We start from the raw sequence: 25,298 nt of genomic DNA on the forward strand, positions 1-25,298 counted from the left end.
CACCCCAGGTACCCAACATAAATGCCACCTTTTCATGAAAAGGTCCCTCTATCACGCCAAATAAATTACTATCTCCCTTCTTTTATATACTCATCTACACTTATTTCTAGCTCCACTGGAGCATTTGTAACATGCCTTTGTCTAGTAGGAAACTAGGAAATCAAAATGTTAGGTGAGCTGGGCATGGCAGTAACACCTGTAACTCCAAACTTGGGAGACTGAGGCAGAAGGATCACAAGTTCAAAGCTAGCCTTAGCAACTTAGTGAGGCCCTAAGAAACTTAGTGAGATCCTATCTCAAAATAAAAATCAAAAGCACTGGAGATGTGGCTCCAGTGGTTATGTGAACTTCCAGTGGTCACATGTTAGGGCATGACAGAGCTAACACTGTAATCTAGATTTTAAGTAAATCTGATCCTCAAAATGAGAAAATATATTAGCATCTTCATTAATGGGCTCAGAAAAGTTAAGTAGCTTATCAAGAGAACACATGGTTGATGAATTCAGGACTCTGTGTCCACTCATCCCTGAACCATCTGCTTCCTGCAGAGGGTCAGGGCTGCTTCCCATTATCCTTAGATGCCCACAGAGAGCGCAGGGCCTGGCACACAGTAAGTGCTAAGTTGAGATGTCAGGGCGGGCTTACTTAAGATGCCTAGGCACCTATTCTAGGTGGCACTCGGCCTCATCAACCCCACTGAAATACTGCAGTATAACAAGTAAGGCTTTATAAAATCTGTCTACTAGGTGTTAGACTTTCTGTCCCAATACTTCTCCAAATGACCTCTCAGCTTTTGCCTACTCAGTGGCTCTCTCCAATTACTCTGCCTCTTTAACATGCCTATCTGCAGCCTCAGTTCACTCACCTCAAAGACCACCCCAACCTGACTCCCATGTGAAACTCACTCTGCCCACTCCAGATCAATCATAATGATGTCTCCTCTTCAGCCACTGTGGCATATATGAGTTTAGACCTGGAATCTTGAAAGGACTTTCTATTCTTTCCCCAGCCTCTCACTGTGGGCATCGAGCAGTTATGGGCCCTGGTCAGTATTCACATTCTTGGCCGAAAGGCAAAGGCAGGAAGCATGGCTCAGGAGAACATGACTTGTTTCTACTTCTAACCCTAGGAAGGTAACCACTTGGATAACACCTTGAGATCCCAGTCAGCCCTACAGATCAGCTGCCATGTGACAAAGTGAAAAGGGACCCCTCCCCCCAGGCTCACTCACAGAATTGGGAGAGGCAGGTGACAGCCCTTCAGCCCAGAAGAGGAAGACGGACTTCTGGTCTGAAGTAACTGCTGAGGTGGTCGGTGCATCTTTCATGTGACATGGAGCACTGTAACTCCAAGCGATGGAGCCAGAGTCACCATCTATCACCATCATCTGCAAGAGAGAAAATAAAAATGAAGACAGCCAGTCCTTGGAAAATCAGCAGGCTGAGAAAGCATACCAAACAGAAACAAGGCAAACCCCACAAATATTCAAACAATACCCATCAGGCCTTCCTCCGTGTTGGTGGGGAACTGGCTCCAGGATCCCTCTCCACCATGAATACCCAAATCAGTGGATGTTCAAGAACCTTACACAGAATAGTGTAGATTCTGCATGTAACCTATGCTCATCCTCCTCTGTACTTCAAATCATCTCTAGGTTACTTTTAATACCCTACACAATGTAAATGCCATGGAAATAGTTGCTATATTATTTGTTTAGGGACTAGTGACAAGAAAAAAAAATAGTCTAAGTGTTCAGTGCACCCACATGTTTTCTTCCAAATATTTTTTAATCCACAGTTGGCTGAATATCCCAATGTAGAACCCAAAGATATGGGGAGAGCCAACTGCATTCAGAGGTTGAGCTTCTGAGAGGTAAGCAAACTGGGCGTTCAGAGAACATCAAATAATGGGATAAGGAGGGACTGGTATCCAAATTTCTGCAGTTCTTGTTCCCTTTTAATAGAGCTTAAGGAACTTTATAGTTCTTTTCAAGAGGACATTATAAATCAGCAAGTCCACCTTATTTTACAGGTGAGGACAGGATTCTCAGAAACAGAGAGTCACTGGGATTGTCCCACGTTTAAGACAGTCTCAGCAAAGCCATTCTACCATAATAGTATTGAAACTAGATGCCAACAGCAGGCCGCATTGCTGTTCTTTCCCTCCCATAACCACAGGAAGCAACTAAGTGAATACCAGGCACTGCCATTACGAGCTTTATGACTTTAACCCTAATGAGTCATGGCATGTGTACTTGAGCCCTAGGATAGTCTCAAATTTAAAGGAGCACAGACTTAACAGGCATAAACAAACCAAGAGGTATTTCCACATCTGCATTTCTCAAAGGCTAATAAGTCAAATTCACAATCCCCAGCAGCACTTATACCTCCTTTAACCCCCCAAACCTCAAACTTCATAGATCTAGAACCTGTCATTTGCCCAAATCCCCAAGAAATTCCCCCACCATCTCCCATCCAGGGTTCTTACTCCCTTTCCTCCTTGTCTCTGCTCTTCAGTAAGTGGAAGACCCAGCCCTTTCAGGACAGTCACTTCCTACTCCTGGAGACCACTGGGCAGCAGAGAGGAGAAACAGACAAGCAGTAGGGATTCCATTTTGTAGTTGTGGGGAGAAAAGAAGCCTAGAAGCACCACACTGAAAACCGTATCCAGTCACATACCTGCAGAATCGTATTGAACTGCCATGACAACCCCCTGAAGGCAGGCAATATTACTTACTGCTCCTGTTTACAGATGCAAACAGTGAGGTGAAATTATGTAATTTGCCCAACATCACCAGTAAGTAGTGGAGCCAGGATTAAAACCCAGGCCTGAAATCTTCTGTATCTCAGTGCATAAACAACCTTCTCCCTTAATCCTCCTGGGAATGTCAATAAAATAAGCCAAACCTATTTGAAATTCTTTCAGAGTACAATCAGACTTCACTTCTCACTGCTGGAAGACTCTCCCTTCTACCTTCACATCTGTCCTCTGCCTGTGACCAAATAACTATGTGGCATCCATACCCCACCCACATCCCGCAGCCTGCCTTCAGGGCCCACTCAAGCTGAGTCACTCTGATCTCTCCCACAGAAATGTGCTCAGGCATCCTTCTCTCTCTCAGCAAACCTTGCTCCACTGCCATGATTCTGCACATGCAACCCCTGACTGACATGCAGCATCTCAACTCCCTGGCCCTCTAGCTCTCCTGCACCCCACCTGCTCCTGGGTGCTGTGGGAATCATGTGCAAACATCCCTAACAGCACTTTCTAGCCTAGGTGGCCTAGGTGCCCCAAGAGAAGCAGCCTTGTCTTCATTTGTTTTACATCTCTAACATCTAACTCAGAACTTGACACACCCTAGAGGGGATGAGTCAGTATTTGTTCAATTATTTTCTCTCAGGGAACATTGTGCAACATATAGATATGTATTTTTCTAAGCCAATTATAAAAAATGAATTTTTAAAATTCTACAATTCTGCCTGTAATATTAAAGAAATGACAATGGTCCAGCCAAACATTAAACCCATACAACATGCAGGCTCCCCAAAAATCAGAAAGATCTATTCTATGTCCCTGGAACATGCCATATCATTTCTGTCTCTGGGCCTCTGGTCTTGGTGTTCCTGACCTAGCCTGCTGTCCCATCCACATAAATTCAATTTTAAAGTCTCTAATCATATTTCCATCTTTTATATAAAGTCTTCCACGAAAAACCCAGCTGCCATAGATACCCTGCCTTCTCTGAAACATACTTGCTCTGAAGTATCACATTCCTTTATTTTTTATTTTTTTAGTTTGTTCTAATTAGTTATACATGACAGTAGAATACATTTTGACACATTGTACACATATTGGAACACAACTTCTCAGTCCTCCTGCTGTACATGGTGCAGAGTCACACCTGTAGTGTAATTATACATGTATATAGGGTAATAATGTCCCTCTCATTCCACCATCCTTCCCACCCTCACACCCATTCCCATCTCTTCACTCCCCTCTGCCCAATCCAAAGTTCCTTCATTCTTTCCTACTACGCCCCCCCCTCCCATTATGGATCAACATCCGCTTATCAGAGAAAACATTCAGCCTTTGGTTTTTGGGGTTTGGCTTATTTCATTTAACATGATATTCTCCGGCTCCATTCATTTACCTACAAATGCCATAATTTCATTCTTCTTTAAAGCTGAGTAATATTCCTGTGTGTGTGTGTGTGTGTGTGTGTGTGTATACACACCACGTTTTCTTTATCTATTCATCTGTTGAAGGGCATCTAGGTTGGTTCCATTCCATTCTTTTAATAGCTGCCTTTACCCTATCAAGAGATTTCAGAAGGTTCCTCCTGCCTAACTGTAAGTTAAGAATCTAGCAGGAACTTGTGTACAGGAATGAAATTAGCCAGAAATACTTTCAGTGCTTTATGTCTTAGCAGTGAATTTTGAGTTCTCATTTTACCCATTCAGTTAGACTTTGGAGTTCTTTCAAAGATGAGACCATTTTTAGATTCTTATTTCTTAAGTCTAGCACTGAGATGGACACAAAGCATATACTTTATATAAGTTTTGATGGATTTGAGTCCCAGCGTTTTACCTTTTTCATCCCAAGTCCATCCTGTATCTGCAGAAGGAAGTCTAATGTTTGATCATCAGTGAAATACCCAGGAGTAGGCTGGCTGCAAATAAGGACAAGGAAGCAATCAATAGTGAATAAGAAAACAAGGAACTCCTTCCCTTCTTTCTCTTGAAAATGCCAGATATCAAGTAAATGTTCTAGGTAAATTTTTAAATTGTTTCATGTGCTTTGAAAGTGAAGCTGAACATGGTCGCCCGTGCCTGTAATCCCAGCTACATTACTGAGGCAGAAGAATCACAAGTTCAAAAGCAGCCTGAACAACTTAGCAAGACCCTATCTCAAAATAAAACAAAATAACTTTTTTTTTAAAAGAGAGACAGAGAGAGAGAATTTTTTAATATTTATTTTTTAGTTTTCGGCAGACACAACATCTTTGTTTGTATGTGGTACTGAGGATTGAACCCGGGCCGCATGCATGCCAGGCGAGTGCACTACCACTTGAGCCACATGCCCAGCCCACAAAATAACTTTTTTTAAAAAAAACAGCTGAACATGGGACACACAGCTATAATTCTAGCTGCTCAGGAAGCTGAGCAAAGAGGTTCTCAAGTTTGAGGCTGGATTCAGGAACTTCAGGAAGATGCTGTATTGAAATTTTAAAAAAAGAAACAAATAAAAAGGACTAGTGGTATAACTCGATGGTAGGGCACCCTTGGATTCAATTCCCAGTACAGAAAGCAAGCAAGTAAGTAAATTAAGTAAGTAAAATAAAAAGAAAAGAGAGACTAGGGTTATAGCTCAGTTGCAGAGCACTTGCCTAGCACGTGTGAGGTACTCAGTTCAATCCTTAGCACCGCATAAAAATAAACAAATAAATAAAGACAGTAGTTCAAACCAGCAAACAGGAGCAGGAGCAGTCTACGAACCTACGTAAGCCTTGAAGGCTCAGTGTCCAGTAAGGTGTAAGGTTTTGTCCCCGAAGCAAGACCAGGCCTTGTCTGGTTGTAACCAGGAGATTGCTGCAGTTGGAATCTGGTGCCTTTACCATCTGGAGTAGTTCAACACCATCACTGGATTAAACAAGACCCCAATAGTTAGCCTCTGGAGTGAATGAGATTCCTGAAACCATTTATTTTAGCTTTTTCTCTCACTCTACGTGTGCTTGCATATAAAGTTGTCCCTGGGCAATCATGGGGGATTGGTGCCAGGACCCCTGCAAATACCAAAATCCACAGTTACTCAAGTCCTTATATAAAATAGTGTAGTACCTACACACAGTTTACATCCTCCTGCAGACTTTAAAATCTCACTAGATTACTGATAAAACCTAGGGTCATGTAAATGCTATGTAAATAGTTGTTATACTCTATTGTTGAGGGAATAAGGACAAGGAAAAAATGAGTGGACATGTTCAATACAGATAAAAAATTTTCCCTGAGATTTCCAATCTTCAGCTGGTTGAATAACAAATGTGGACTCCATGGATACAGACAGACAGCTGTGCTCTTATATCCATTTCCATTTAATCTCACTTTCTTGATCCTTAGAAACCAAGGTTCTCTAGAAAATTCCATGTAAGTCCAAAACAAACTCACAAGAAAAGTGCTATTGTGCCATGTCTCTCACATTGGAAACTCAGGGAGAGGAAAAGAGGCAAGGATAATGGCAGAGAAGACAGATGGAGAGCAGGACAGGAGGCCTGAAATTGTCAGTGAGGTTGGACAGCAACTCCTGGCTTGCACTTCATCAAATTCTTCCTTTCTCTATACCACTGGGCCAGTCTGTTTAATTCCTGTCAAATTCACTGAAACAATATGATACCGCCCCTCAAAAAATGCTAGAAAATGATTTGCAACTTCTGGTAGAAAAGAACAAAACAATTATTACCCCAGCAGAGGACTAGATGGGTACAAATTCACTGAGTATGACAACTACATGCTTTTAGTTAAGAAACAGATAAAAATTTAAAAGTAAGATTTCATGGACGCTATCCTTGCTTCTATTGAAATGATTCTTCAACTAAAAGAAAAATACGGGATAGAGTAGGCCAGATAGTTATGCATGAAGAGTTATGCTTTATGAAGAGTTATTTTAAATAAATCTATCTCCCCATCACTACTCTGACTCAACCAAATATCCTTTCTTGCAACCTATGTGTGAAGTGATCATACATCATGGGCACAGACACATAGATACTAATACATTCTGTGATCAAGAGGAGAAAATTCACCACATCAGAAGATGGTATATTAAGCCTGGCACTGTTTCCCCTAATCTCTGCCCACACATTCACCAGCCCAAACAAATTTAGAGATTCCACAGCATATGAGTTCTCAGGAGACCTCGAACTACCCAAGTTCAAGGTTTGCCCTACCTGTACACGTCAATGAGCTCAGACAAGTTGATGGATCTTCTTTTCTCCCATTCTGGCTCTTCTATCTGCAGAGAAGGTGGTGAGCTGTCTCGATTTTGGGCCTGAACAAAAATGTCCCGCAGGGCGACAGCTTGTATATTTCCTAGCACCACAGGAAGAACCAACACTGAGAACTGAATTTAACAGGACTATCCCAGGGTGGGGATCTGAGCAAGAGACCAGAGCCAATTAAATAGGTCTACGAGACCCTGCTCAACCTGGACCACACATGGAATGGAGGTGTGGAAGTGATTAGGCAAATGCTGGGCAGAGTCTTCTCTCTAGAGAAGGCAGCAAGGGAAAGCAGGGCTCACAATCTATTGAGGGGAGAGTGCCCTGCAGGGGAGGCAATGAAAGAACTGGCTCTGCAATCCCTGAGCTTTCACCACCTCCCAAGGAAGGCCTGGTTACATATACTGGAGGGGAACAGTAGTGAAAATCAGCCTTGCTCCTTACCAAAGCCAAACAGGATGTAGACGGCTCCATTTGCAGTGATGTAAACCTGAGGACCAATCAGATTCCCTACTCCCACAATGTTGTACTTCACAGGTCGGCCTATTGGACTCCCCGTCCGGCCAGACACCAGCAGAAAGCATAGATCTGGCTGAAGAAGTGAAAGAAGGGGTCGAGTCATTAGAAGCCCTTCATTTCCTAATCAAACAGCCTCTCCTGACAGTCATTGCCTCCTGTTCAGCCAAGGGCTCAAAATTCCCAAAGCTAGAAACCACAGGCCAAGGCTGCTTTGGTAATTTCCCTGAAAGTAAGAAATGAGTGAACAGCCCATCCCCTGATTAGTATATGCAAAGGGCACCTTTGCATCAGACAGTTTATCTGAAGCACAAGTGTTGCTGACTGCCCAGTCTTCAGAGACACACAATTCTAGCCTAGAGTTGAATACAGGATTGGCTAACCTCAGGTCTTTACTCTCATACCCTGAAGCCCTCAGTAATATTCAGCCCCAGCTAGAACCACTACAGGCAGAGCTTTTCCATCACAACATCAGATGTCTGACCACTGACAACTTCACTCTCAGAGACAGGCAAACCTTTCCTGTGAAAGGTCAGGTAGTAAATATTTTAGGCTTTGCTAACCACATGGTCTCCATAGCAACAACCCTCCTATTTGGACCTAGCATAAAAACAACCATAGAAAACACATAAATAAATGGGTGTGGCTGTGTTCCAATAAATTTTATTCATGAAAATAAGCAGAGGGCCAAATTTGGCCTGCAGAGCATAACTTATCAACCTTATCTCTTTGTTCTTTGTTTGAGGAGTCACTGGTTGGGAAATACAGAAACTATGCCAATATCTTAACTTCAGTAAACCTTTTGATAAAGTGTTTTATCATGAATTCTTATGGACAAGATAAAGAAATATGGTATTCATGGGGTCAGTACTAATCCAGAGGGATGTTTTTAGAATGTCATAACACTCTGCTATTGCCTCATTCCTTTAAGACATTTTTTATCAAAAGTTTAAATAGAATTCAAGTTTATCACAAAGCTGAGAGGAATAACTAATATGCTATATGACAAACTCCAAAAAAAAGAGTCTTAGGCTAGAAGATGAGTCAAATTCTGTTAGAAAAAATACTGGTCTATTAACTAATGATTACTTAAAAGATATGGGTGCTTCACTGGGAATAAAAACAAAGAGCAAATCTTAGGTTATTGTAATCTTTGACTGTAAAACTAGATATAGAGTCTTCATTTAAAAAGTCAGTTTCCTCAGGATGGTATAATTCATTAAACTAAGAATAAAATACCATTTGCAGATATGGGAACCACATTTAAAAGAGATAAACTGTGAAGTGCAAAGGGAAAGAAATCAAGAAAAAGAGAGGCTGGGACTTCCAGCAACTGGGGGAACAATATAAGAAACTAAGATATTTGAGATGGGGCTATAGCTCAGTTAGTAGAGTGCTTGCCTCACATGTACAAAGCCCTGGGTTCAATCCCCAGCACCACAAAAAAAAAAAAAAAAAAAAAACCTAAGATATTTGGCCTTGAGAGCAGCAAGCTTAGAGAGACCAAGCTAACTGAACTCAGGGATTAGACTCATTCAGAGTAGCTCTACTGAGCTGAAGCTAGAACAATGAATGGAAGCTATGAGAAAGCACATTTCTCACTAATAAGATAATTTCTAGAGCTAACTAACAATGAAATGGACCGCCCACAAATGAGTGCTCTTCCCATCACCTGAGTGTGCAAGAAGAGCACAGGTGCCAGTGTGTCTGGAATCAGACCCATATCACAGCATGGTGTGAGAGCAGTAACTGATTGGCTTCTAAAGTCCCTCCTCCTAACTTTCTAGTCTAGATCCATTTCCTAATCCCAAGCCAGGTCCAGTTCTCTCAAACTCAGTTTACACTAACCTGAGACCTAAGGATACAATCACTAGGGCACTGACCTAACAAGTTTCCATTCTTATGAAAACAGTTCCTTCCGTGTCTGTGGCTTACATGGCTCCCACTTTCTCTGTTGCTGGTAAAGAGGGCAAAGAGATTAGAATAAAAATGAAGCTGCTGCTCTAAATCAATCACTTCTCCAAGAATTTTCTGGAACTATCACTTTTCAAGCATAACATATTCCATATCTGTACACTATTGTGCAAATGAGTAAATTTTGTGAGGCAAGCTGAGCAATACACTAAATAGAGACAAAGTAATAATTTTTAAAAAGGCAGAGTAAGAGCAGATGAAAAGCTGACTCCTCTAATGGAGGGTCCCCTAATGGCTTGAACCACTATCCCTTGGCCACCACAGCTATTAGAGGCAGATGGGGACTAAGAACAAGATCTCTGAATTTGTTCTGCTTATAAACATGCTCAGGGCCTTGTTCTGCGCTGAATTCCATTAGAATGAAACTCCCCAGATTTCTTCCCCTTTGGACCTTTAGAAAATCACTCCCGGCTACAGGTAATAATTAAAATTTTCCCTAGACCACAGTTTCTTTATTCATAATGATTATGTGAATAATTCCTGAATTCTTGGTTCATGTCCACTTGGAGACCAAACTGCCAGTTGAAGAAAACCAACAGAAAGTACTCACAAGGTCCTTTAGTTTAAAATTAAAATAAGCAATCAAATGAGGCAAACTTGTCTGCATCCACATTTTCTCACAAATATTCATTGCCATTTGTTCTTTTGTTCATAAGCATGTCCTTGACAGTCTCATACTAGAAAGTCTGAGAAAGTGTTAGAGAAACTGAAAAAAAAAAAGCTCTAAGAAGTGCTTCAGGAATAAAACTTGAAGTTGAGCTGATTTTTTTCAGTAATTTAGTTTTTCCTGTGATTTGGGAAAAACACTGTTACTTTATCTGTCTACAGAATAACTAGCTCCATAATTGATACATCTATAATTTAGAAGTCACTATTATAGAATTAAACTATCTTGTCACAGCATAGGCTATAATTCTTCTTCATTAGATCACTGATTTTATCATTTGACTTAAGATTTTTTTCTATGTATCTATTTAATAAATTTTCTACCAGTCTCTCCTATTTTGTAGTTGAAATAAAATTTTAAAATGTATATAGTAAATATGGTAAAACTAACAATACCTTTACATGGTAACAATAAGCACTCTCCTAGACACTTTATATATGTTAGTTCTATTTTTCGTAACAATCTTATGAGTGGATACAGCACTGCCATTTTTACAGAAGAATCCAGAACACGGATAGGTTCTTTGGCTTGCCCAAGACCATAAAGCTACAGAGTGGTAGAGGAGGAATTTACACACAGACTGCTGGCTTCAAAGCTCAACTACACCACAGTCCATGGAATCATAATGAACCTGCTGGGAAAAATGGGTTCATAATGCTCATTTGTGCACTTAACCTCACCAAGAGAATTTATTTAAATCTAAGCCCTTATAAAAAGAATGTTTCAAGCAGTATTTATAACATCAACATTAGAAACTGAGACAACTAAAATTGAAGTAAAAAAAAAAAACAAACAAAATTAATAGAGAACATACCTGTGTTTCCCCAATGGCCAGAACCACTAGATCTCTGACATGGTCCTCATCCAAGTCTGGCAGCAACACCACTGGGGCAGCCAAGGTACCGTTGGACAGGTAATTTGGGTTTAAAGTCCAGATGGCTTTTCCTAGGGAAGGACAAATAGGCTGATCACTAGTACAACTTTCTGCCTCTAGAAAAGGCAGATGCCATGTTCCCAGGCCAGAAAAGGGACACTCCCGGGGCTCAACAATAGACAGTGACACCTTACTTTTTCCCTTTGGCTTTTATCTTACTGGGGACAAAGGGGTCAGGAGATGTGATCTGAAATCCACATCCATCTAACAACCTCACATCAAGACTTTTGAGATCAAATGGAGGTACTATAGTCTCTCCAGAAAGGGTGAGCTGGCTCCACTGGGGTGGAGAATGAAACCATTAGAGGGTATTTTAATACCACCCGAAGCCAGCCAAGGGCACCGACCAGAAGACCCACTCTGGTGCCTTTTCCCACAGGGTCACATAAGTAAGCACCAGGGATATGGCAGGAGGTAGTCAAGAGAACTTCAGTTCTAGAGCTAACTGTATTCTTTTGTTTGTTTGTTTGTTTACTGTTTCACTCAGAAGCACCCCTCTAGAAAACCCCAATCTCTAAACCTGGGGAGGATGAGTGTGTAACGCCCAGAGACAGCAAGCATTCTAGCAGTAGCTTATGACTCTGAAAGGAGCCTTCATTACATTTGAACTCTTTTTCTTTCTTTTGTCTTGGGTGTCTAAAAGCAACAAGAAGCTAAAATATCGAATGAACGTGTTTCAATAAGCTTTTATTTCTTCACTGCAATATTTTTAAGTAGTTAACATCTAAGTTTATGCACGGAGCCCCATGTGTATCAAATAGGAAGGGACCACCTCATTTGTCTTTTTACAAAGACAACCGTTGAGCAGGGAGACTATTTACAAACCAGAGGCCTCGGGGCAGTTTCTGTCCAGGTAACTGGGTTTACCCCATCTTACCCCAAACGGGTTGAAACATGGATCTATTTACTCAACCTTCCCAGACTTCTTATCTTATTCCCTTAATAACCACTTCCAGAGCAGCAAATCAAACTTTCCACTCTGTCGGGGTAAAAAAGTCCCTTCTCTACCAGATTGCTCTAACACAAAATCATGGCTCACTGGATCAAAGACTTTGGGGGCAAACGATCTTTACCTGATGTTGCATTGAATGCACTGAGCATCTTGCGTGTCCCTGTCACAAGGCAGATGATTTCAGCCACACTTCCTGGCATGAGATCCAAACATGTGATATCTTGGGCCTCTTCTGGGAGGGGACTGGACCACAGTGTGCTGCCATTCATTCCCGAAAGGCACATGAGATTAGCAGTTGATCTGGAGCTACCTAAAAGCACACAAGGGTGATAAGAAAGGAAAGGAGGCAGGAGAGATAAGAGGTAGAGATGAGCAGAAGGCCTGAACACCAAAAGTGAAGGGAGCTAAGGCAGAAGCTCACAGGCAGAAGCTCACACTAGTGTGTTTAGCTCCCTCCCATATTTCTGACTACATAATACCCTCAGAGTACCTGTCCTCTCTGCTCATAAGACACTGGCCTCCTCTGTGCTGCCTCCCTGCATGTCCACTTTTTCGGCTTTGCCAACATATCCATTTATCTATCTGCTACTTTGGCCACCACTAAATAGTGACATCCTTAAGGACAAGGACTATTTATATATCCTCAGCACCTTGCAAAATGCCTGGTACACATAGCAACCAACTGTTTGCTGAACAAAAGACAGGAGCAAAATCCAGAATATGGAAAGATGGTTCTTGAGAACAACCAAAAAAAAAAAAAAAAACAGGAAGAAAAGAGAAGGTATATGTTCAGAAATGTGAAACTGATCTAGGATACATGAAAAGTAGGAGGAAAAATACTTGAATCCTAATCTCAGTAGCAAATGCTCCCTGAGAGCAGAAAAAAAATGTTTCCATGAAGCAGCTGATCTGGTCTTGGGCAGGAGAGAATAATACATGGGAAGAGTCAAAACCTAGGTCCTAGGATAGCCGGCAGGGAACTAGGGCAGCTCCCCTCACTAGTAAATAAGCCATTATGTAACTTAATGAACAGCAGAATAATGACCCTCTTGCCAGTTGTACTTTCACTTTCAGAACAGGGACAGCTTGCCTCATCTCACACACTTTCCACTTACAGCAACAACTAAGATAAAGAAAGCTAAGTTTTGAGCTTCATTCTACCTATTCCTCAGTATTACTAATCAAACATGTGACCTAAAAACAAATGACAAACTGTGGCTTGCTGTTTCAGATCTAATTGTCAGAAACAGATACACAGGACAAACAGAGGTGACATGTGTCAGTTCTAGATTTCTGAGATCCTCAGATGCTATGGTTAATATCCTGTGCTGTTCTTCCTAGGTAAGGGCCCTACAGACTCCATATCCATTCAATGGCTGGCTTTTTGTTTGTTCGTTTGTTTCTCTGGATGATGATGAGTTACCTGTTCCCGATTGAATCATGGTTTCCTGAAGCACAGACTGGGCTCCTCTTGTTTAGTTCTAACCAACACAGCTCTGGAGAGGGTGCACAGCATGTGCCCCACACCGTCAGCATCCAATACCATTGCATGAATGAATAAACAAGTGAACCAACAAATAAAAACTCAATTCCTCCCTGTCAGTGGCACAGAGTTGGGCACAAGTGCTCGACGTGAGGGTTGAGGGTTTGAACTCCAGAGTCTGACTCTGGGATCTGAATTCCATCTCTGCCATTTACCAGCTGTTGGACTTTGGCTAAGTTCCTTAAGTTCACTATATCTCAGTTTCCTCATTCACAAAAGGGTGAGGCAGGCCAAGGCAGAAGGATCACAAGTTCAAGGTCAGCCTCAGCCTCAGTCCCCCCTAGGTACCCCTCTCCCTATAAAAAAAAGAGACAATGGAAAACTCACTGGGAGGAAACTGAGAGAAACCTAAGTACTAACAGTTTCACTGCAGGTGTCTGGACAAGTCACTTCCTCTCTGCATTAGTTTCTTCACTGACCTGGGTGACAATGAATAGCTCCTTACATCTGTAACTCTCTGATTTCTGGAGCTGAACTTCATTTACATGGGGAACTACTGACTCGGCTTATCATGTATGACAGATCCGTGGTAGCTTTCTCTTCCCTACAGACCCCCTTCTGCAGTGCCCCTTGGAGACAGCTGCTGCTTTTTGGCTGGCTGACAGCAACCCTGAGGCAGCTTGGAAAACCACATCGCTTACCTGCTGCACTCCCATTCCTTGATGTTACAAAGGAGAGAAGCACATCCCGCAGGCCATCTCCATTCACATCAGCCAATTCCAGTGGAGACAGGTCCCCACCTGATGTGCACATAAAAACAAAGAGGTCCTGAGAATGTTGCCACAAACCAGTTCTCTGCTGCCAGCACGTCCACAGAAACCAAGCACACTTCCAGTTCCCAGACTAGATGGTGTAGACATGCCTCTCCTACTCCCCAGCCCCACCCCAAAAAGTCTATCTCAAAGCCCTGGGCATTATGCACAAAACAAACATAAGAACACCCAGAAAGGTGGAGAGATTAGGCAGATGGGCTAGAGACTGCGAGACCCACAGAGTGAAAACGTGATGAGTCCTCTGGGTTTTCCTGGCCTCATATATACCAGACAGGGTGCTGCAGAAGTCATCAGTAACCCAGAAATGCCCAAAGTACAAAGAAGCCCCAAGAAAAGATGATTTCCCTGGCCAAAGGCCCAGGAAAGGTGCAGCCTAGCATGGCAGGAAGGCTCTAATCCAACCAAGCAACACACACAACAAAGGCTGACTGGGGAGCCTACACAAGCTGACACCAGGGTAGCACCCCTCCCCTGCCACCAGGGTCATGGCACAACAGACCAGGTGGGAGCAGCACTGTCACCCCCACCTAGCAGTACCAAGGCCCTCCACATACAAGGAAAGCCAACAGTTCTACCCCACCCAGCATTAGTGAGGCAGCTGTCCCCTTCCTCCCTACCAGAGGGTGTCAGCAGAGGCCAGTGGGGAGCCTGTACTTCATCCCCACCCTGCAGTTGCAAGACAGGAGCCCCCCCTAGCCCCCCACCCAACAGTGTGGAGGCAGAGGAGGCCCGCCAAATTTGGAAAGAACTCATGCTGTAAGTGGAAGCCTAAATTGATACAACCACTTTGGAAGATAATCTAACATAAGCCACTAAGAATGAACATGCACACACCCTATGACCCATCAATTTCACTCCTAGGTTTGTGCCTAGAGAAGTTCTTATACATTGCATCAGGAGACAGGTACAGAAAGGTTCTTAGCAGCATTCGTTATTCAAAAAATAAATAAAGACTGGAAACCACTTAAATGTTCATCAACCGGAAAATGGATTTTAAAAATCATGGAATATTCCTATCATGGAAAACCAGACAGTAGTAAAAATGAATTAACTCCAGCCACATAAATTAATATGGATTAACTAAAAATCTTTTTTTCATAAAATTAAGTTGAACAAAAAAGCAAGTCACAGAAGATGACATAATTACATTTATGTAAAATTCAAAAAGAGGCAGAATTAATGAATATATCATTTAGGGGTACATGTCCATGTGACAAAACTTTAAAGAAAGGTCAAGAAAAAAAAAATCAACACAAAATTCGGGAGAGCAGAACCTTGTGGTGGGCAGAGGGGGACATGATCAGGAGGAACACATGGGAGGCTGCAGAGGTCTCAAAAATGTTCTATTTCTGGAGCTGGGCAGTGGATACACCAAAAACTCGTTACCAGTCTTTATTGTATAAATACCACATATGAAAATTAAATTTGCCTTTAGAGAACAAAAGATGAGAACAGAGAATCCATCAAAAGCTAATTCAAATGGAATCAGAAAAGTGGCAGAGATGAAGCATTTCTAGGTCAAAATGACACGGGAAGGCTGGGAACAGCAGCACCCATTCACAGGAGACAAGACTGCTCAGTGGAGATACAATCCCCAGTCCTGTAAGAGCACCAGGGCCTTGTCTAGCTAGGTCTTGAGCTTTACTTTTCTCTGTAAACAGCCCTTTCTACAGTTTTGCATCCCCCTACCCCTACCCCCACCCCCCCCATCCCCACACACAGGGCTGGCTCCAAGGCAGGAGTCCAGCAAACCAATGCCCTGTCCTCTCTGTATCTAATTATGACCAATACCCAATACAATAAAGGTGTCTGTCTGGAGGTGTAGAAATCCACCTATTGTTTTATTTCAAATCTTAACCTCCTAACCATCTCCACACACAGGGAGAAAAATGCTACATGACACAAATTTTTTAAGATTTTGTTTTTAAGATTTGGAAAAATACTCAATGTAATCCGACATATGATGAAATGTTACAAACTAAAGCTGAAAACCCCACAACTTACCTGCTTGTGAGCCCACGTGGCGGCTCCAAGTGCTGTGCAGGTCTCTGGGGGGACAGGGGATCAGGAAAGCACAGAGGAGCACCAAGATCATTGAGATCACCAAGGTTAGCAGGAAGACAGATGTGCGTATGTAGGACACAAGGGAAGAGGTCGCCTTCTGCTCCAGGCCCCCCAGAGGCTCCGAGGGGTACCCCTCCGTAGTGACTTCCGAAAGATGTGGCTTGGCAGCCCCTGCAACCTCAGCATCTGAGTCAGGCTCTGGTGCTTCTCCCAGAGGACTCTTCCCATTTTTGACCCCTCCATTCTTCTGCTGCAAGTTAAGCACAAGATCATCTTCGCTCTCATCACTATCGGCCTGAGTAAGGGGATCGTACTCCCCTAGGTCTGGGCTCTTCTTCCCTGAAAAGACAGAAGGACAGCGAGTCAAAGAGAACTAGGAAGGAGAAACTTCACCAAATATATACACCTGTAAATACCTGGGGAAAAATACACACACACATGTACACAAGTCTAGATTTACATCAAGTTTAGATTCTGGTGGTGATCTGAAAAATTAGATGCCAGCAAAGGGGTGGTGGCAAGGTAAGGGGGGAAGAAAAGCATAGTACTCTAGAATTATTGCCTTCATCAGGTCAAGAAAATGGAAAAGGATGCAGCAACATGATGAAACTAGAGGACATGATGTTAAGTGAAATAAGTCAGGCACAGGATGACAAATACTACTTGTTTTCACTTACATGTGAAACTAAAAAGTTGATCTAAAAAAAGTAGGGAATACAACAGTGGCCACCTGAGCCTGGGAAGAGTGAGGGGAAGGGAGGGCTGGAGAGAGGATGGCTGATGGGTACAGAGGTTCAGCTGGACAGGAGAGATGACTTCTCATGCTCTATAGCACAACAGGTAGCTGTAGTTGACAACAATTAATTGGACATTTCAAAAAGCATGACACAAATGTAGAGAGGATTTTGATTACCCTGATCTGATCACTACACATTGTATGTAAGTAGTAAAATCTCATGCTATATACCATTAATATGCACAATCACTACATGTCAATTAAAAATTAAATTTTTAAAAGAAAATAAATTTGTAAAAATTGGCAAATTTCAAACACCTTTAGTTCAATAAAAAGTTCTCTAAATTTGTTTGAGTCTTGCTAATAAAAAAAGACCAGACCATGCCCATATGGCCACTTTCCATAAACCCAACATGCATTATTCACTTAGACTTTCTCAGATCTGTGATGTCTTCATCTTTCCTGGTAACAGAACAGAACAGAACGCCTCTTCTCTGTACGCCGCTTCTCACAGCCCAATATTCATGACTTCCCAATTGTCTCTATGGAGACAACTCAGAAAACTGAACATTAAATGTCATCTGGAGATGTGTTACTGGAGCTCACTCCTCAGGACTGCCCTGTGATCTGACAGTGTTTACCTCTACAACTGCCATTCTGAGAAGTGTCCTAGGAGAGGTGGCAATCTGGCAGGAAGGAGAAGTAGAAGACTGATCTGCAAGCTGGTCTGCACAGCAAGCTCCCTGTTTTCATTTAGAATCTGTGTTGACTTGAGGCAGCTGAGAGACAGAAATTACAGGAGGACTTGGCACATATCCCGAGCCTACTCCTGGCCCTCATTACCCACAGCTGAATGATTTCATACCTTTATTTCATGCCATAATCCATAAAAAGTTTCTTTGGGGCAAATAACCTGGAAAGCTGATAGTAATGTAAACTCTACCATTAAATATTTTGTTCAGAAGAAATATAAACGAGAAAACGTAAGTCCGCTAATGTCAGGGAGAAAGAATCCTTGATGCTAATCTCTGCCTCTGGGTCCCTGTGGTCTTGGTGATGTCATTTCATACATTATGTTTCAGTTTGCTCAACGCATGAAATGAAGCGATAAAATACTTTCTCTCTATGACCAGATGTGGAGAGAAAAACCTTCAGTGTAAAGTTTAGTATTTGGTATACATAAAACAATAAATGTTTGACTAAGAAAATGAATACTCTGCAAAGTATTTTTATCGCATTAAATATTTTTTTAAAAGACAATACTGAATATAATGGCATCCTAATAACCAGAAATTTCTCTTTTATTTTCATTTTCAAAGCTATTCATTTTATCCAAAAAGGATTGGATTTGACTTTTACAATTAAAAGAAGATAAACTAATTATTAGAAACCTTATTCAAAATCTTTTAAAACATTTTTTTAAAGTTGTTGATGGACCTTTATTTTACTTATTTGTATATGTGCTGAGAGTCGAACCCAGTGCCTCACGCATGCCAGACAAGCGCTCTACCCCTGAGCCACAACCCCAGCCTCTTATTCAAAATCTTATTCGGCCTTCCAGGACAGGCCAAAGGGTCAGCACAGGTTCAAGATAGATCCCTGTGATATTTACTTCCACTATATAAAGCATCTCATTTTTTTTTAAATGAGTAGTACACGATATTCCTCATCCATCCCAGGTAACTCTATTTATAATATTTTGCAGAGGCATGAGTTGTTACAATAATATTGACTCTAATACTTTTTAAAGTGGTCATTTGTTTTGTTTCTAACTAAAATACACCTGATATGATAAGTGAAATCTGGTGTTATGTGTACACACATACATACATGCCATGGATTATTATTTAACCTTTAAAAGGGAAAGAAAATGCTGATACTTGCAACAACATGGGTGAACCTTGAGGACATTATGCTAAGTGAAAAGAGCCAGGATGAGAAAACAAATGCAGAGACTCCACTTACATGAGGTATCTAGAGTGGTCAAAATTCCAGAAAATAGAATAGTGGTTTTCTGGAAGAAACTAGGGGTTGTTTTTTAGTGGACACAGAGTTTCAGTGTTGCAAGATAGAAAAGTTCTAAAAATTGGATGCACAATAATACAAATATACTTAATATTGAACTTAAAAATGATTAAGATGGTACATTTGATAGAATCTGTATTTTTAACACAGTTAAAAAATTTTTTAAAAAAAAAGTATACCTGACAGGAAAACATACGTAGAATCCCTGAATCTCAGAAGTGAAAGGTATTTTAAAGTTCACATAATCCACCCCCAACCCTATTCCAATCTTAACAACTCCTCACGAATACCCACCAAGCAATAACTCAGTACATGCCTGAACGTAACCAATACTGGGTAATCCACTGGCCTCCAATCTAGAAAACAATTCTTTATACTGATTTAAGACTCTATTTCTGAGGAGCTGCCAATTATCTGTCCTAGTTTTAATTTCTGGGACCCCATTTCCACATATAAGTCCTTTTAAAAACATGCAGATTTATGAAAAATTGTGCAGTGAATGGATAATTATGAATGTAATGCATTCTACTATTGTCATGTATGTAATAAATTAATAAAAAAAGTACAGATGTCAATCAGAAGAGACAGATAATTCAGAATCTAAGAACTCAAGACTTCATAATAAGAAAAATCATGACTTTCTTAGTAATTTAGTAACCTCAAATATATTAAGTTTATGGAAGCTTCAATTTCCCTATTTATAAAATGGAATAATTATTATTCCTACCTCACTTGATTGTTATGAACATTAAATAAGATAATAAATATTTGGATGGGTCTTAGTATCTGGCCGATAGTCATACTCAATAAATTTTAGCTTCTTTTATTTTCATTTTGTTACTATTGCTATTATATCTCCCAACTGCCCTTGCTCAGACCTTTTTACCTCCAGGTTAAACATCTCCACCCCTTTCAATCCATTTTTTGTTTTTGTTTTTGTTTTTCAGTACTGGGAATTGAACCCAGGGCCTAAGACATGCTAGGCAAGGACTCAACCCCTGAGCTACATCCTTGGCCCTTTTAATATTTTCCTTCTGAGGCAGGGTCCCACTAAATTGCAAAGGTTGTCCTCTGGCTAGCTGGGAATACAGGCATGCACCATCATGGCCAGCTCAATGCATTTCTTGAAGAAGCATTGTTTCAGATGTCCTCACCATCCTGGTGACCCTCCTCTGGACACAGTATGATATGTCAGTGCTTTTTAAAATATGGTTTCCAGAACTGGATCCAGCCTAGGGTCCAGCCCTAGAACCACAGAACTGGATCCTGTCAAATAATATACTATAATTCAATTACTACATCTAAATTCTTGGTAGTTTTCTTGGCATCTCATCACACAACTGAAACTCCCAAGCATTTTGAACACACATTGAGGCCATCCTATAATTGTATAATAGGATTTTAGCACCATGTGAAAAGTTTAGCATTGACGTCAACTTAATTCAATCGTTTGTCAGTTTCCACCTCGCAATATAGCCCAAAACAGCACCTTTGCCAAAGTGAAATAATTAATAAAGTATTAGTTTTTTTAATATTTATTTTTTAGTTGCAGGTGGACACATAATTTTTATTTCATTTTTATGTGATGCTGAGAAGCGAACCCAGTGCATCATGTGTACTAGGCGAGCACACAAACATTGAGCCACAACCCCAGCCCCACCAAGTATTAGTTTTAAAATGTTTAAAGAAAATTCATTTTATTTTGTCAGACACTATTATACAGGCTGTCAGGACAAGACTTGAGTACATATGCTACAGAAATGAAGAAAATTCTTAATAAGTCTATAAAAAATAATCTGCAAGCATTCTGTGGAAAAAAGCTGCTATTGAATTGGTGCTTTTGGGATTACATGCTTCTAGTTAATGATGACTTACAAAGGCATTTCTGTCATACTCTTTTCCCTAAAACCAGGGGAAAAAATAGAAATAAAAACAAAAAGAGATAGGAAACAGCCCACATTCTCAAACCACAATTTTTAAACAACTATTGTTAAAAGCAATGAAACTTGTATCTAATTAAGGGAGTGCAACAAAATCAAGTACATACATCTGCAAGATCTTCAGCAAGGAGCACAGTTTACAGAATTAGTGAGGATAATGGTAATCATGATGAGAACTGGAAATCATTTACTGAGTGCCTACCATCCCAAGCCCTGATCCAAGCAAGTTACGTGTATTAATTGACTTAATCCTCACAGCAGCCCTATATGGTAGGTATTATTATCCCATTTTATCATCAAGAAATCTGAAATATAAAGAGGTAAATTGTCTAAGATTACAAAATTAACAAGAAGATAAACAAGGATTCAAATCCAACAACTTGGCTGCTAAGCACACTTGTTCTAACCTACTACTTCCCTTGCTGCACAAGTATCTCACCCAACCTGTAATTTCTTGCATGTAAATACAAAATCTAAAGTCACTGCAATACTTATGAGCCCCATTCAATGTAACTTAGTCAATGGGGAAGTGTGACAATGAGAAAAAATGCAAGTCACATCTTTACAGAAAGCAAACTAGTTTGTCAGTAATACAGGTTAGAGAAGTAACCCTCAGCGTCTCATCAGTTCTGAAGAGGCTGATTTTTTGACAGACTGAACCCAGTCAGGAGACAGAAACCAGAAAGTGTTTCAAAGAAAACAATTCAATATAAAAAAATTATTTAATCATGATAGGAAAGTAAATATAAAGATGGAAAGAGAACTTAAAGGTGCCCTGGGACTGAAGGATAATAACCAAATGACAAATTTCGTATTTCAAAGAGCCAGGATCTGCTTTCACAGATCAGTCAACAAAAGTGAATTTGAAGGACAGGGGCAACAGATTGAAAACTGGCACCACAAAAAGAATCAAATGCTACATCAGCGTTCTCTAAGGTCCTGTGATAAGCCTGCATTCTCCAGTGAGCCAGGATAGAGGCATGCAGAGAGGGAGAGAGCTGGTGAAAAGGGGCCTAGTTAACAAGCCAACATTAAATTCTAGCTTCCAAGTGCCCCAGCACACTCTCCTGGCCCTGCCTAGAAGTAAAGCAACTACCCTGTTTAAATATCAGCAATTAGCAGAGCAATTAGCTTGGCATAGCATTCGCTCTACAGATATTCACTAAAGAGGTTAGACAAAACCCAACAAGCAAAATCAGCTAAAGCACAAATGCTGACCTACTTATACCATAAGGTAGAAGAAATAATGAAGAGGTGCTCTCCCACAGAGCCCAAGGAATTAAAGAAAACTGTCTTCTCTGAAAAAAGGGGCTTGTTTTAGTCAGCTTTTTTGCTGCTGTGACTAAAAGATCTGACCAGTATAATCGTAGAGGAAGAAAAGTTTATTTGACAGCTCATGGTTTCAGAGGTCTTTATACATAGAAAGCGGGCTCCCTTCCTCAGGGCTCAAGGAGAGGCTGAGCATCATGGAGAAAGACAATGGTAGAGGGAAGCAGCTCACATGGTGATTAAGAAGCACAGAGAGACTCCACTTGCCAGACACAAATATATACCCCAAAGCCACACCCCCAATTCCCACCTCCTTCAGTCACACCCCACCACTTCAGTTACCACTCAGTTAATCCCTATCAGGGAATTAATTCGCTGATTGAGTTAAGACCCTCAAGGTCCAATAATTTCTCCTCTAAAATTTTGTATTGTCTCACATGTGAGCTTGTGTGGGACACCTGATATCCAAACCATAACAGGGCTCATAGAAAATTAACGTTTCAGGGGCTGGGGTTGTGGCTCGGCAGTAGAGCTCTCGCCTAGCGTGTGCAAGGCCCTGGGTTCGATTCTCAGCACCACTTAAAAATAAATAAATAAAAATAAAGGCATTGTGTACACTAAAAGAAATAAATATTTTTTAAAGAGAAAAAGGAAATTAACATTTCAGCTGGGCAGTGACGCACGCCTGTAATCCCAGCAGCTACGGAGGCTGAGGCAGGAGGACTGAAAGTTCAAAGCCAGCCTCAGCAAAAAGGGATGTCCAAATAAAATTCAAAAATAGGGCTGGGGATATGGCTCAGTGGTTGAGTGCCCCTGAGTTCAGTCCCTGGTATCAACAAAAAAAAAAAAAAGAAAGAAAGAAAATTAATATTTCTAGGAAGAAATGACAATTTATAAAAAAGAAAAGTAAACAAGTAGCTGTCAGGAAAATAATGAAAGAAAAATCATAATTTTAGAAAAGAAATTCTTATTGGAATCAGCAAAAAGAATAAACATTGCTGGGCTGGAGTTGCGGCTCAGTGATACAGCACTTGCCTTGCAAGTATGAGGACCTGGGTTTAATCCTAGCACCACATAAAAACAAATAAAAGCATTAAGTCTGTACATAACTAAAAAAAAAAAAAGTATTATTAAAAAAAAAAAGAATAAACATTGCTAAGGGGCTGGGATTGTGGCTCAGTGGTAGAGCACTTGCTTAGTACCTATGAGGCACTGAGTTCAACCCCAGCACCACACACACACACACACACACACACACACACACACGCACACACACACACACAAATAAATAAATAAATAAATAAATAAATAAAGGTATTGTGTCCATCTACAACTAAAAAAAATTTTTTTTAAAGAATAAACATTGTTGGGGCTGGGGATGTGGCTTAAGCAGTAGCGCGCTCGCCTGGCATTCGTGCGGTCCGGGTTTGATCCTCAGCACAACATACAAACAAAGATGTTATGTCTGCCAAAAACTAAAAAAATAAATAAATAAATATTTTTAAAAAAATTTCTCTCTCTTTCTCTCTCTCTCTCTCTCAAAAAAAAAAAGAATAAACATTGTTGAAAACATACATAAAGAATTGACCAGAGTTTAGATATAAGGTACCCCCCAAAGCTCATGTACAAGACAATTCAAGAAAGTTTAGTGGTGAAATGATTGGTTTACAGGAGCTTTAACCTAATCAGTGCAATAATCCACTGGCATGGACTAAGTGGGTTGGTAACTATAGGCAGGTGGGGAGTGGCTGGAGGAGGTGGGTCACTGGGGGTGTATCTTTGGGGTTCATACTTTGTCCCTGGTGAGCAGAGCTCTCTCTGCTTCCTGGTACCATGTCCTGGGTTACTTTTCTCCACCATGCCCTTCTGCCGTGATGTTCTGTCTCTCTGGGGACCAAAGCAATGGTGTCAGACTTCTATGGACTAAGACTTTTGAAACTGTGAGCCCCAAATAAACTTTTCCTGTTCTACATTTTTCTTGCAGGCTTATTGGTAACAGAAGCCAAATGCTGACTAAAACAACCAGTGAAAATAAAGCAATGAAATGGAAATAACAAGGCTGGCTGTTCTGAGCACTTACAAACCCTTTTAATGTCTCAGCTCAGTAAACCTTTACAACAACTCTTTGAGATATACTCATTAACATCTTTCATTTTCTAGATAAGGAAATTGAGATTTGGAAGTTTAAGCAACTGGTCCATAGTTAAACAGCAAATAAGTTCAAACCTCGGCAGACCATCGTCACAGTTTCTACTGACTACCTATATATCTCCCATGGAAAAGATCAAGACATCTAAAAAACTAGGAAGAAACTGATAGAGAACAAGGGTAACATAGACATAACCAAAGAAAAAAACAGAATCAAAAACAATATTCAAAGGAGATGTAAATAAATTCCTGCAATAAACCAAGATCTAAAACTCAAGAATAAAGAGCACACAGAGGTCCAAAAAAAACAGATATGAATCATCAATACTAAAACATATCTTTGTAAAGTAACTGGATTTCAAGAGCAAAGAAGGAATGTTATGAGGCCAGGGGAAGAACAATCAAGTCTCTAATGTCAGGAATAAAAATCAAGTTGACTTCTCCACAGTAACATACAAAAGAGTAGAGCAGTATCAAAAAATCCTACAGAAAGAACACGTGGTGTTAAGAAGTCCAAGAACTCTGACCCATGTTATCCCTGCAGGATAAAGGCAACAACAAGAACTCAGCTACCTTTCTTAGTCCTGTGTTTTCTTTAAAAGATCACAGACTACAGCCAGTTATTGACCAACCTTTGGACCATAATATTTACTTTTATACTAATACATTTTTTTCAGACAATGCAAAAACAAACCTAGGCTTAATTATTACAGATCGCAAGGTTTGATTAGTCCTAAACAACTTTTTCTCTGTTTACTCACAG

At 40.7% G+C, this 25,298-nt stretch overlaps 1 protein-coding gene across 2 annotated transcripts in view; it reads right to left on the reverse strand.

The window, feature by feature from the left end:
• Fam234b (family with sequence similarity 234 member B) overlaps positions 1-25,298 on the reverse strand; it is a 34,376-nt gene that overhangs the window by 5,774 nt on the left and 3,304 nt on the right. For both annotated transcript variants that reach the window (XM_005331920.5, XM_021730757.3), the window contains 9 exons: positions 16,358-16,756; positions 14,222-14,320; positions 12,159-12,347; positions 10,966-11,096; positions 7,439-7,586; positions 6,944-7,085; positions 5,496-5,639; positions 4,588-4,669; positions 1,232-1,387 (listed from right to left, as the gene is read on the reverse strand). In XM_005331920.5, the coding sequence (XP_005331977.2) occupies positions 1,232-1,387; positions 4,588-4,669; positions 5,496-5,639; positions 6,944-7,085; positions 7,439-7,586; positions 10,966-11,096; positions 12,159-12,347; positions 14,222-14,320; positions 16,358-16,756 (1,490 nt within the window). The remainder of the gene's footprint in view (positions 1-1,231; positions 1,388-4,587; positions 4,670-5,495; positions 5,640-6,943; positions 7,086-7,438; positions 7,587-10,965; positions 11,097-12,158; positions 12,348-14,221; positions 14,321-16,357; positions 16,757-25,298) is intronic.

Source organism: Ictidomys tridecemlineatus, chromosome 6 (assembly GCF_052094955.1).
Source record: "Ictidomys tridecemlineatus isolate mIctTri1 chromosome 6, mIctTri1.hap1, whole genome shotgun sequence".
NCBI lineage: Eukaryota > Metazoa > Chordata > Mammalia > Rodentia > Sciuridae > Ictidomys > Ictidomys tridecemlineatus.